The sequence below is a fragment of the Tachysurus vachellii genome, chromosome 26 (genome assembly GCF_030014155.1).
Source record: "Tachysurus vachellii isolate PV-2020 chromosome 26, HZAU_Pvac_v1, whole genome shotgun sequence".
NCBI classification, from domain to species: Eukaryota; Metazoa; Chordata; class Actinopteri; order Siluriformes; family Bagridae; genus Tachysurus; species Tachysurus vachellii.
The window spans coordinates 10,175,911-10,190,979 of NC_083485.1; the positions used below are offsets into that span (position 1 = coordinate 10,175,911).

A 15,069-nucleotide genomic window follows, 5' to 3' on the forward strand; every position below is an offset into this window, starting at 1 on the left:
GTACTGTATGTGTGTCTGTGTACTGTATGTGTGTATGTACTGTATGTATGTGTATGTACTGTATGTGTGTCTATGTACTGTATGTGTGTATGTACTGTATGTATGTGTGTATGTACTGTATGTGTGTATGTACTGTATGTGTGTATGTACTGTATGTATATACTGTATGTACCAAGAGCACCTTAAAAACCACAACAAATTCCTTGCGTGTCTGCGCACACTAAGCGAATAAAGCTGATTCTGATGTCATACTCCACTCTCGTTTCCTTGCGCGTATGTTGAGCTGTTCTATTTGTTTAGTTCTATGTAGATACAACAGCACTCACTTGTTTTGTGGATGCACGCATGTCTCATGCGTTTGCACTGAAACCTCACATCGCTCTTTCTTTTCCCAGTTTGAGTTGAGTGGAAGCGCCTGTGTGGTAGTGTGCCTTGTGTGTGTCATAGCTGCCACCCACGCGCGTCTTAAGTGTCAGCCACAGAGAGGGAGAGTGGAGGGGAGTGAAAGGCCGCTTGGATGCGTGGGACATCCCCTTCACTTTGTATTTGTTCAGATGTAGACGCTGCGCTTCCAGTCTGTTTTGCGGCTGCGGAGGGGAGAGAGGATGGCGCACGCGGCCAGAGCGCATGTTACCTGGATGTCCGCAGTGATCATTGTAGCTGTTACAGTCTCCTGTGTAACTTGGCTCATCGTGTCCAGAGTAAGTGCTTATTTTGCTCTTTCTTGTATTAAAGAGTCCCATCATGTGCGCGCTGGATATTCGTTCTTAACTTAGAAATGTCACCTCCTTTGAAACCTCCGATCACTGATTTGGGAGTTATTCGGTTTAGTCATCGGCTTTGAAAATGTTGGTTGTGCAAACGTAAAAATCTAGAAAAAATAGTCTAGAAAAGCTGTAAAGTGTTTTTCAGTAGCAGGGGGCGTGTGCGCTATGGCGCCTATCCGTGCGCGCTGTGGCGCGTAGCCACAAACGCCTTCTTTTGCCTCTACGCCTGTTTTTAAACAATATCCAACTTTTGTTTTTGCTAAGAAACTACTAGCCAAAGACAAAATAAATAGTTAAATCTTTTTTGTCTACGTTTGTCTTGGCTATTGAATATGGCCCCTGAATATCTTCTGCATTCTGGAAAGTTTCGCGTGTTTTATTTACTGTTTCTGTTTCTTTTTTTTTTAGGAGACAAGAGTAATAATCCTCAACGGTAAGTTTGTTTTGTACCTTATTACCTAATTTAAACGTAAAATTCCTGCATTTAAAACAACTGATCAAAGAAAAAGTTTTACTTTCGTCTTGCACATTTATTTATTTATTTGTTTGTTTGTTTGTTTGTTTATTTAACTGTACTGTGCTGTAAAATGCACGTTTAGAGAAATAAAGAATAAGGAAAATGGCAAATGGAATTAAAAATTAAAAAGGTTTGTGTAGTTGGCCAGAACGAGCTTCATTGTTCTACAGTTTTCCCTGTGGAGGAACCATAAAAATGGACAGTTTCCTATTCAATCTATTTTTATGACAATACAAAACAATAGAATCCATTTAATAATATTGCACGTTTCGGTGTATTTTAACATTAACACAGTCATGGAAAAATACATTTCCATTTTTATTGTAAGAACCTGTAAAGGATCTGTATACAAGCCCACAACAAAGAGTTCCTAGAACCACTTTAGGAACTTTGTATGAGTTATTAAGAGTGCATGCGATTTGATCTCAGAGATGGAGGGAAAAGCTTGTTTTAAAGGGCAGGTGTTGGTCGGTTGTGGTGAGCTGCTACGCTGTGCCACACATGTAGCCATCCTCCCAGCTATGTCGAAGCTGATTGCAATAAACTTCCATAAAATTCCTTTGGAAAAAATTAACAAATTGAGATGTTTAATTTGGGTTTTACAGATGTTCACACTGATATATTTTGATTATATTATCTATATCAAACTCTTTTGGGTCAACAGCTTGACTGTTGGAATGTGTTTTCATGCCTTTCATTGGATTTAACAAACTTAATGGATGCTTATGTTTTTTTAAAAAATAATAATCTAGTAATATTAACAGTAAATTAATAGCTGTAATATTAATGCTGTAATGAGTGCTGTATTATTTATGCCATTTTTAACAGGTTGTAATAGAAAATACTTTAAAATGAATATGGAATTGTGTTTGAACTAAAGGTCGACTAAACAAACATAAAGAAACAGAGGTATATTTATTGTACTGTAGGCATGCATTAAGATTACTAAGATTTATTATTCACCACATGCCACATGAGTTGACTTTGTCCTAGGCCATAGTTAAGTGTACAAGCCTTCAGTTGCTATATTTATTTTTTATTAAAAAAAAATTCATTAAAGTCTTTAAAACGTTGCAAACCCAACAGTCTAAAGTGAGTAATTGTTAACACTTTTATTTCCCGAAGACACACTGACATTTAGGTTTAGAACCTTAATGGAGGAGGCTCTGCATCATGTACAGGAAGTTGCTTTTTATCTTAGGGTCGTGTGTTGGTGGTCTGTGTAAAATTTTTTTCCTGTGAAGATCTTATCAAGTAAAAATTTTCCTTGCTTTGTAATTTAGATGAATTCAAGATGTTTTTCCACTTGACTGATAATCTAAAAAAGTATGACTGAGGTTCATTATAGACAGAATTCTGGTGTTTGTTCGGTGTTTATTGTGTTTTGCTAATATGTGTGTGTGTGTGTGTCTTGTTTATTTGTCGTGCAAGCTTGTGGTGAGCTGTAGAGCTGTTTCCCGTAACGCTCTCCTTCGCTGTTTCTAGCACATCGTTTGGCATGACACATGGGTTTCCTTTGTGACTGTGTTACTATTAACCTGTAAATACGTCACATCATATCAGATGTTTTTTCTCCCCCCCTACAGGTACATCAGTGGCAGATATGTTCAGATTTCCAGCTTCAAGAGCCTATTGTCTTTGTAAAGGTGAGCATTTTAGAGAAGTGGTATTTTTTTAAGGTGATTTAATCTGTATTGTTCCAGCTGTTCAGAACTTTGTGTATAATTCATGTAAATGAACAATCAGACTATTATAAAATATTCTAAAATGTGTTACTGTGAATGTGTTCCTGCATGTGTTCAAGGAAAAATGATCAATGGTCAACAAGCACCTTTAAATGTTTGCTACCTCAAAAACCTGCTATTCAGTAACTACTGGGAATGATTCAGTAATTTCAGTGAAACTAATAGAAGATGCGTGTAGCTACGGAGATGCCAGTACCTACAGTATAGTTTTTTTTTCTCATCTCATCATTCGTCAGATTAAACGTAAATAAAATTCACCCAGTGGAAAAGCCTGTTCATTGAAGAGGAAAGGATGTGGGACGTGAAAGATGCACATTTGTTTCTGATAGTGCTTACTTTCACTTTGTGCTGACTTTAATTATTTGAAGTTGCTAGTCTCCAAGTTTGTCAGCCAATCAAAAACATTACATGATCAATTAGTCAATGTGCTGGCAAAAAAAGATGATCAACACTTAATATATTACAGTACAGTTGATTATTAGATCTACAATCCAAATATTTCTGCAGTTAAATATAACCCTTTGTTTGGGGTGTTTTTTTATATATATATATATATATATATATATATATATATATATATATATATATATATATATATATATATATATATATATATATATATATTTTTTTTTTTTTTTTTTTTATCAGGTTTTTCAATTTTTGCTAGAACTTTGCACACCTCTGTAATGATGATAGTGAGGTATGTAAGAGAGTAAAGAGACTCTGTCACTTCAGTTGTTTGATTAGAATCTGTATGAATGAGTCTTTTGTTCATACTGGAAACAGTACTACAGAAGTTCTGATCCTCTAATCTGATTGGTCAAACAGTATTCCACACCTGCGTCTAGATCTCACAAACACACTGCATTGCACCACGTGCTTTTGTCGAAGAATAAAATTCCACTTCCTTATTTGTAATGGTTACTACATTCAGTTGACTTACTGTAATGACTTAAAATATGGAAATCAAGGAGAACTAGATAGTCAGCTAGCAGACGTTCTATAATGTGAGTGTTGCTTCTTCAGGATCTATTTCTGCTAGTGTAGCAAACGTAAACAAAGCATATTTGATTAGATTTTGTCAGAAATGTGACTTAATCTCTTCTTTCTAGAGCTGTTGTATAACTGTCGGACTCACAATTATACTGAATGCTGTGATTATCTCCAGCCGAATTCCAGCCTCACAGATATTGAATATAAATGCACTGCTGCATGTTCATTAATGCCTAAAGTCATATATATTTAATTCAATTACACTTTTAACAGTGGACATTGTCTCAGAGCAGCTTTACACGAAATATGAAAAAAATAATAATGAAATTTATATTTGTTTCTAACGAGCAAACCTGAGGCAAGTATTTAAGTGATAATAATGATTTAGTGAATTCTTTTTCAAAAATGAGTCTTTTGTTTGGTATCCAGTGATCAACAACACTGAAAAAGACGAATACCTGAGGTGGAAAAAGATGTGGTGTGACAACATTTCCCTAAATGAAAGCAACAACATATGGATGACTGTGCAGGAGACAGGTGTTTATATGGTCTACGTGCAGCTGACATACGGTCTGAAAACCAGCTCTAGAGTAGACCTTAGTATGATTTTGGAGTTCAGTTATGCTGAGGGAACAGAAGAATTCACTGGTGCCTTTGACACACGGCAGCCCACGGAGAATGAGCAAGACGCCCATCTGTCAAAATTCTTCCTTCTTAAAATGAAGGCTGGGAACAGACTCTCCATAAAAGCGTATCCAAAGGACATGATAAAGTACGACGATCATCATCCATTCACCAGTTTCGTCACCATCGTCCGGTATGCTGACTGGTCAGGCTGAGTGGGGAGAAGCTATCAACTTCACACAAAGTTCATAAATATGCTCATATGTTTGTCAGCTATTTTCCTTCTTGCTACTTATGTCACAAAGACGTTCTTCTGTGATGATGACCAATGGCATCAAAGGCATCCACAAAGTAAAAATTAAGAAATATTAAACCGCCAGAAGAAATTCGACAACTCGATAAATTCAGGAGGGTTGCGTATGGAGGTGCAATATTTATCTCAGTAATTTTGTCTTTGTTTTGTTTTTTCCCCCCTCCCCCTTTGTTGCACTATGTTCCCAACTCATGATTTTCTGAGAAGCATGACACATTTTCCGCCCATTAGAGACAAAAGTGATTTTCACTTTGTTTCGGGTGCGTTATGACTCAGTTGAGAAACAGCATCATGCCTGTTTCCTCATTTCTCGGTTTGACGAAATGAGCACACAGATGTTCATGTCACTTCCACTAGCTGCTGCAAGTGACGCTTTATTATGTTTGCGAAGCGAGGGACAGGGTTTTTTTCTGGATGGGATTTCTCTGAACCTGCTCTTCCGATTATTTTGAAAACTTGTAGGTATGAATAGCATAATGTGATGTTTTAAAACCTTTGCTTAGAGGAGCATCATCTCGTTTTAATACCAACAATCAGGAGAAATCCTCAGTAACAACAATATGGATAGTTCAGCAATATTTGATAACCACAATGACCTAATCCTCGTTGCCTTTTTTTGTATTATTGTCTTGTTTTATTTTGCTTTATTTATTTCCCACCATCCGCAGAACATCTTAATTATTATTATATAAATGATCAAGCAAGCAAGTTCAAGTATTATTTTTATCCTAATGTTTTTTTCTATGTTTAGGGATAATTTAGATGCATCCATTTTACCTTAAACACTTCTAAATGTAGAAAACTTAACACAGAGTTGAAATATCAGTAATGCTCTTCATTTTCCTGCTAATCAGTATTTTTGATAATGATTTATAAATATGAAAGAAAGTGAGGTATGTCATATCATAGCACACTAATTTAACAGCCATAAAGCTGAAATCTGTTGCATTGTAATAATCAATATTAAGATATTTTGGCACTTCGTGTGGTGTTTTTTTTTCCAGGTTTTTCGGAATAGTCTCCAAGTTAAGCTTAACCTTCTTGATCTTCTGATTTAACGAGTTCTTTATGTTGTATTTACAAGAATAGTTACATGACACACAATACCATTTTCCTTGTTTCAGGTATGTTATGAGTCAGCTGAAGAAAAAAAAAAAAACATTCCACCTCTGTAAGGTCAGATACATTGAGGGCTGCTGATAAGAATTCTCAAAATTAATTGTTCTGTGTTTTTATTTCTTTCTTATTTCTTGTAGTAAGGCTCTGTTGGAAGTGAAAGGCTCTGTAAAAATGACATTATTATTATTATTATTATTATTATTATTATTATTATTATTATTACTATTATTATTTCCTCAGAATTGACATTTGAGCAACTACTCTTCAGACGGACGTATTTGATTGTATATCAATAGTTTTTTATTGTTAGACTGAATGTTACACTCATGTTGAAAGATTGAAATGGACTACTGCCTTTGTTCTCAAACAGCTCAGTAATATTGTATTTATCTACTGCATTTGCGTATATTTGTAATTATTTGTTATTTAAAGCGATAAATTCTTTTCATAATTGCATCTGAACACTGTGTTTTTCTCACAAATTTATACTCAGAGACTTTTTCTTTTGTTCCCTGTTACATACAATAATATACTTATACAGGGTTATACATTTATACTTACTGTACAATCATACTCACATACAAACATACTCACAATCATACATACATTTATACTCACAATCACATTCACACACAATCATACTCACATACAAACATACTCACAATCATACATACATTTATACTCACAATCACATTCACACACAATCATACTCACATACAAACATACAATCATAAATACATTTATACTCACAATCACATTCACACACAATCATACTCACATACAAACATACTCACAATCATACATACATTTATACTCACAATCACATTCACACACAATCATACTCACATACAAACATACTCACAATCATACATACATTTATACTCACAATCACATTCACACACAATCATACTCACATACAAACATACTCACAATCATACATACATTTATACTCACAATCACATTCACACACAATCATACTCACATACAAACATACTCACAATCATACATACATTTATACTCACAATCACATTCACACACAATCATACTCACATACAAACATACATACATTTATGCTCAGAATCATACTCACATGCAAACATACTCACAATCATACATACATTTATACTCACAATCACATTCACACACAATCATACTCACATGCAAACATACTCACAATCATACATACATTTATACTCACAATCACATTCACACACAATCATACTCACATACAAACATACTCACAATCATACATACATTTACACTCAGAATCACATTCACACACAATCATACTCACATACAAACATACAATCATACATACATTTATACTCACAATCACATTCACACACAATCATACTCACATACAAACATACTCACAATCATACATACATTTATACTCACAATCACATTCACACACAATCATACTGACATACAAACATACTCACAATCATACATACATTTATACTCACAATCACATTCACACACAATCATACTCACATACAAACATACTCACAATCATACATACATTTATACTCAGAATCATATTCACACACAATCATACTCACATGCAAACATACTCACAATCATACATACATTTATACTCACAATCACATTCACACACAATCATACATACATTTATACTCACAATCACATTCACACACAATCATACTCACATGCAAACATACTCACAATCATACATACATTTATACTCACAATCACATTCACACACAATCATACTCACATACAAACATACTCACAATCATACATACATTTATACTCACAATCACATTCACACACAATCATACTCACAATCATACATACATTTATACTCACAATCACATTCACACACAATCATACTCACATACAAACATACTCACAATCATACATACATTTATACTCACAATCACATTCACACACAATCATACTCACATACAAACATACTCACAATCATACATACATTTCAGAGAACGGAGGTGTCTTAACGGATAAAAACCCACACTCAAATGTAGGGATAGCTAATAACATGATTTATAAAATAAAACATAACACACACTCAAAAACTCAAACTCATAACACACACTCAAATTAAACTCAAAAAACAAGACAGAGACACAAAACTGTGAACACGAAGACATCACAATGTTGAGGATTCCGCGTTGCCTTGGGCCGGAATAAAAAGGAAAGGCAATTGGACAATCTGGAATAGGTGTGCAGAGGCGGGAAGGAGTAAGGACTAGGGTGGGGGAGACGTGTGAACACAAACAAACAAAACACATGGCAAGTAAAAAGTCCAGGAGTGATCCTAACACATAGATTTATACTCTTAATCATACTCACAATCATACATATTTTATACTTACAATCATACTCACACACAAATATACTCACAATCATACATATTTTATACTTACAATCATACTAACACACAAATATACTCACAATCATACATACTTTATACTTACAATCATACTCACACACAAATATACTCACAATCATACATACTTTATACTTACAATCATACTCACACACAAATATACTCACAATCATACATACTTTATACTTACAATCATACTCACACACAAATATACTCACAATCATACATATTTTATACTTTCAATCATACTCACACACAAATATACTCACAATCATACATACTTTATACTTACAATCATACTCACACACAAATATACTCACAATCATACATACTTTATACTTACAATCATACTCACACACAAATATACTCACAATCATACATACTTTATACTTACAATCATACTCACACACAAATATACTCACAATCATACATACTTTATACTTACAATCATACTCACACACAAATATACTCACAATCATACATATTTTATACTTTCAATCATACTAACACACAAATATACTCACAATCATACATACTTTATACTTACAATCATACTCACACACAAATATACTCACAATCATACATACTTTATACTTACAATCATACTCACACACAAATATACTCACAATCATACATACTTTATACTTACAATCATACTCACACACAAATATACTCACAATCATACATACTTTATACTTACAATCATACTCACACACAAATATACTCACAATCATACATACTTTATACTTACAATCATACTCACACACAAATATACTCACAATCATACATACTTTATACTTACAATCATACTCACACACAAATATACTCACAATCATACATACTTTATACTTACAATCATACTCACACACAAATATACTCACAATCATACATACTTTATACTTACAATCATACTCACACACAAATATACTCACAATCATACATACTTTATACTTACAATCATACTCACACACAAATATACTCACAATCATACATATTTTATACTTTCAATCATACTAACACACAAATATACTCACAATCATACATACTTTATACTTACAATCATACTCACACACAAATATACTCACAATCATACATACTTTATACTTACAATCATACTCACACACAAATATACTCACAATCATACATACTTTATACTTACAATCATACTCACACACAAATATACTCACAATCATACATACTTTATACTTACAATCATACTCACACACAAATATACTCACAATCATACATACTTTATACTTACAATCATACTAACACACAAATATACTCACAATCATACATACTTTATACTTACAAACTTACATGCATTTATACTTGCAATCATACTCACAAATACACTCACAAATATACTTCACACACAATTATACACACACACAATTACACTCATACACAGTTATACTCTCATACATATACTATCATATTATATTTAAGAAAATTTCATTTCAATTCAACTTTTAACAGTTAAACCATTAGTGAAACATCGAAACAATACAAATTTTAAACGTTCTATTTAATTTATTACAAACACAATCATACTCACACATCATTCTTATACATAATCAGTATAATCATACTACTGATTACTAATAGTACTGACAAGCACTTTCATTCTCTTTCACACATTCTCTTTCTTGTATACTTATACGCCCCCACCCAGGTATACTGTCAAACACACAGTCTGGTGCACATGCTACAGTATTGATTCTCTTACACCTCCTTACACATCCATATCAAACTCTATCACATACTGTAGTCCATCTCATATTGTCTGATAGCGCATATTTTAACGTTTATAAATGATCTCTCATTCATTTTTAAACTTAAATGAGTTTGATGTGGTGCATGAGGTTTGATGGCATGTGTGTGAGAGAGAGAGAAAGAGAGAGAGAGTGAGAGTGGAGGATGGAATAACTTTATACCCTTATAGCCTGATTTGAACGGATGCAAAAAAAAAAAGTGCAACACAGTTCGAAACTGCAGGAAGGAAAATGTTACAAGCATATTTAAGGTTACTAAAAATAGGATAATTAAGAGCTCAGACGCTATTTATTTTATGGTTGCAATCTCTCTCTTTCCTGTCAAAGTGCAGTTGTGCGACATGAAAGTCTTGCAACATGCAAAATCATCCCACTGTAACCACATCACAGTGTAGTAGGGAGAAAAAAAATAATTGAGATTAATTTCATGTTAAAAATGTTATAGTATGTCTCTATACTTAAAATATTCTTCTTGATCTTCTTCTAGAGCTTTACTTTATCAGCTTTACCCCCCACCCCTCTCTCTCTCTCTCTCTCTCTCTCTCTCTCGCTTTCTCTCTTTCACTCTCTCTCTCTCTCTCTCTCTCTCTCTCTCTCTCTCTCTCTCGCTTTCTCTCTTTCACTCTCTCTCTCTCATTCTCTCTCTCTCTCTCTCTCTCTCTCAAGCTCTCTGCTCACTCCATCTCAGGGTTTAGAAAAACAATGAACTATAAATTGGAGTTGTCTCTGGAGCAATACCGAAATTTTACAGAAACATCTTAATCAAAATCTTTTAATCTCTTAACCCTCTCTTAATCACTACTCCAGGACACTGTATCATGGCTAACCCTGTGCGCTGATGCCAACCTCCAAAGTTGGAATATGTGAAGAAAAGAATTAAGAAGAGATTAATTTCATTTTAACTGGAAGAGTTTTATGTTAAAAATGTTCATAGTATCTATATTTAAAATATTCTTCTTGAATACAATGAATGAATACAAGCCAGTCTCCGGATATTAGAGCTTTACTTTATCAGAAATAATAATAAATTTTAAAGTCCAATCAGTTTAATTAAACACAGCTGGACTCCAATGAAGGAGTAGAACCATCTCAAGGAGGGTCAGAAGAAATGGACAGCGTTTTTTCTGTCAAGACGGGGTGCTGAGTGTACATTAATGAGAAAGAAAATGAACTTTTTTGATTTTAGCAAACGGCTGCAATGAAACAAAATTTAAAGGGGTCCGAATACTTTCCGTAGCCACTGTAAGTCACTTATAAGACAGTGACAGTATCAATTCACTGACAGTGGTACATGTTTGTTAGTGATATAACCTTTGGATATCTAACTGAAGTCTAATTTGTCTGACCGGGATTCATGAATATACTGTTACACGAGGTAAACACATGCACTGTTCAAATATCCAAATAAAAAATTCTAGATCTAAAAAATTTAGACTTTAACCTACCCAAAAAACAACGTAATGGCAAAAAAACTAACACTTGCTGTTATTGATATAATACAAATAATGTAATAAAGGAATTAATGAAAGCTTACTGCAGTGGCACCTGGATCATTATACTGTAATCCCAATAATGCAACCAGTGTCAGAAGATGAATTAAAAGCCACCAGTATTCTTTCTTCCTCTCTATCCAAAAGAAATGGTGGGCTGGTTTATGATGACATATAGATTTGTCAATCATGTCAGACTACAGCAGCGTACTTTCCAGGTTTGAGATCATAAGACAACTCAACAAAAAAAGTTCAGCTGCGACTGCAAAATTTTCCTGATTCTTCTTATTATTATTCTAACTGGCCTGTTGTGCTGTCAGAAAAGTAACCCATGGAATCTTGGTAAACATTTGCTAATAAATCATAAATAAATCAATAAACAAAAAAAGTTTTACTGGGTTTCCCAGTAACTTTAATAAACCTATGTATAGCAGCATTGTGCATAACGTTACATCACTAACTCAGAGAAATGAGGTACGGTTACTGTTATGCTTCAAAGCTGATTTTGTCTTTTCTTTTGTGCAGAATGATTTAAGCATTGATTAGTCATTAACGACTTACATTTCCTACATAGTGTCCGTCACGCAGAGCCGATAGGCCCTATACGCTCACTACGCAAGTTGCGTAGGGCCCCGCAAATTACGCAAGGCCCCGCCTCTCCCTGCCTCATATTACAGCGCGTGTTGTTTACTGTGTAGATGACAATATGAAGCGGAGCCATGGGCGAGGCTAGCTTCAGCACCCCTAAAACTTGGAGTAAGAAATATTGTTATTCTAAAATTGTTGTTCGTCTTTTACAAGGTTAAATAATGTCCAACATACTCCATACTAGTTTGTGGTTTAAAATGTATGCGGGTCGCCGCGGCTGTGGAGAAGCACAGGACCTGGGTGACTCGTCCATAGTCATAAATGGAGAGAAGTAGCGCCGGTTACAATGTTCTTCCGCTAGACGCATGCAGTTCTGTTATTAACTGCTAGAGCGTGAAACAAAAACAGCAGCCTGACAAATAAACTGCGTACCTGTGTAGTGTGTACGTGTGTCTTTGTTTATCTTTAATTTGATAGATGGCCATTTGTAAATAATTGACATTTTGTTGTCCAAGTATCTGTTGCTTTGTTCAATGACAATAAAGTTGAATGTAATCTAACCAATCTGATGACTGTTGATACAAAAGGAGGCACGTGGAGTTAACGGTCAGGAAAAGCTGCTGAGTGAAGAAGGTTTTGTGTTTGTTACAGGGGGCTGTCTGTGTGAACTCTCACAATTAAGCTGGTGTTCTGGATTTTGGAGTTAGTTGAATCAATGTTAAAATGATAAAGTTATTATTTCAGTAGACATATTTTTTGTTTTTGTGTGAAAAGAGGGTGTGTGGTGGCAGTGGGGCTCATTGGGTGCTCAGCACCCCTAACGCTCTGACCTTAGAATCGCCCCTGAGCGGAGTTATCCATCTGGCCATGAAAAGTAAAAAAAAGAAACAGAATGAGAGTGAAATGCGAGAATAGCAATCAGGTAAACTTGTGTTCTCTTCAAGTTTGATGTCAGCAAGAGCAAATAACTTAAATAAATGACTAGAGGTAACTTTCTCTAGTCTCTATCTGACTAGCTAAATTAGCTGTGCAGTGCTGCCAGTGCATTTCTTGGACTGTCATGTGAATAAACATTCATTCACGTGAATAAACGCCCAAGGGCAACGGTGTTTATAAACGGCAGCTCGATAACCGCGCCGCGCGTGAACATGCGTTCATATACGCGTGCAATATCGTGCACGAAATGACACGCGCGCTTTCCAGCAGCATCTGTGTGGGGACCTAAATAATAACCATCAGGGATCAAGTATTGCTCTCATGCATACTATAAAACACAGTGATACGGTATGGCAAGCCATTTTAGCTTTTATACATTCACATGATATGGATTTTTGATATCAAGAATTCAGTTTTCAATACTTGAAAATGTAAATGTTAAAATGTAAATATTAAGAGTGGGATTTCTAGTAGTAACCATATTTTTGATATCAGGAATAACACTAGTAAAAACGTAATTTCTGATATCTGCTATTGCATATTCACTAGTTGAATATTGCAAGAGCCAAGTCATATTATAAATAGTATTTTATATTTGAAAATGGATAAAGAGAAATCTGAGGGGGCAGTTTAAGTGGGGCCTAATGCAGCTTATAAAATGAATGGGGTGTCAAGTGTGAATGTTTGGCAAATGGTTTACATGGCTCACGGGTCAGGTACAGTAGGAGGGCCCTTTAGCAGAATTTTGCTTAGGGCCCCAGGGAGGTCAGGATCGGTTCTGCCGTCACGAAAACTATAAAAACGAGGAAACAGAGAGAATGAGTAGGAGCTTCTTCCTGGGGCCTTAACCAGGACACTACTTGCCTTTACAGGAATTTTCTGGCTGTTTCTGGACTTGTCTACTCAACACACACTACTTTTACAACCAGACTTTTTTTTTTTTTTTGCTCAGCATGTATCAAAAAACATGCATGTACTATATTGAGTTGGATTTAGCCATTTCTTTAACTAATTATCTAATAAACCATAGCTGAGCAAATTAAACAAACAATTAAACCGACAACAGAACCGTCCTTCATAATCACCAGCCTTTTTTTTTTTTTTTGCACAGCATATATTGGACAATAAACTATTGCACGTATGTTGCATAACTTTCGCACACATCTTCACTTTATTAATTCCATATTTATGACGTGGAAAGCCGAGAAAGCATTTCTCCACATCACACTGTGTATAGTTGTGTATAAGACTTATAAAAGGAGAATAAGCCACTGATGGTTTTTGTAATCAAGTACATTTGTAAAAGTTAAACAAAAAGGATCTAAAAAGATTTGTTTCAATCTGAAAGTAATCAGTGACTTCACCTGCTTGATTATGCAATATAATGTTTTACAAAGTTCATATCCAAATGTCTTTAGTGAAGATCTGCAAAACCTATAAACTGTACTTTGTACATTTCTATATGCATTCGGTTTACATATTTTGGCAAATTGAACTTTATTTTTTTAACACACTGGGTAAGGTGGTGGGTGTCTACTTTGATGTCTTGCTTCTGCTAATTTCAGACTTTTATAATGTACCAGAATGAACAATGGTATGCTAGTGAAATGTTTATTTATTTGGATATATATATATATATATATATATATATATATATATATATATATATATATATATATATACATACATATATACACCCTACCTGTACATCCTCTAGCAATCCCATTATTTGTTCCCTTCAAAAAGACTAATGATGCCACCCCAAGGCTCCTCACTACCATTACACCATATGTGCATGTTCTCTGTTTCATGTGGAGTCATGTGGTTTATA

The 15,069-nt window shown here is 34.5% G+C and overlaps 1 protein-coding gene across 1 annotated transcript; it reads left to right on the forward strand.

Moving 5' to 3' along the window:
* The first annotated feature begins 320 nt into the window (after nt 1-320).
* On the forward strand, nt 321-6,540 carry si:dkey-220k22.3 (uncharacterized protein LOC796870 homolog). The gene is made up of 4 exons (XM_060863593.1): nt 321-701; nt 1,176-1,200; nt 2,871-2,930; nt 4,452-6,540. Exons 1-4 carry the CDS (start codon nt 606-608, stop codon nt 4,859-4,861), a joined length of 591 nt encoding a protein of 196 aa, XP_060719576.1. The 5' UTR covers nt 321-605; the 3' UTR covers nt 4,862-6,540.
* Nucleotides 6,541-15,069: the final 8,529 nt, after the last annotated feature.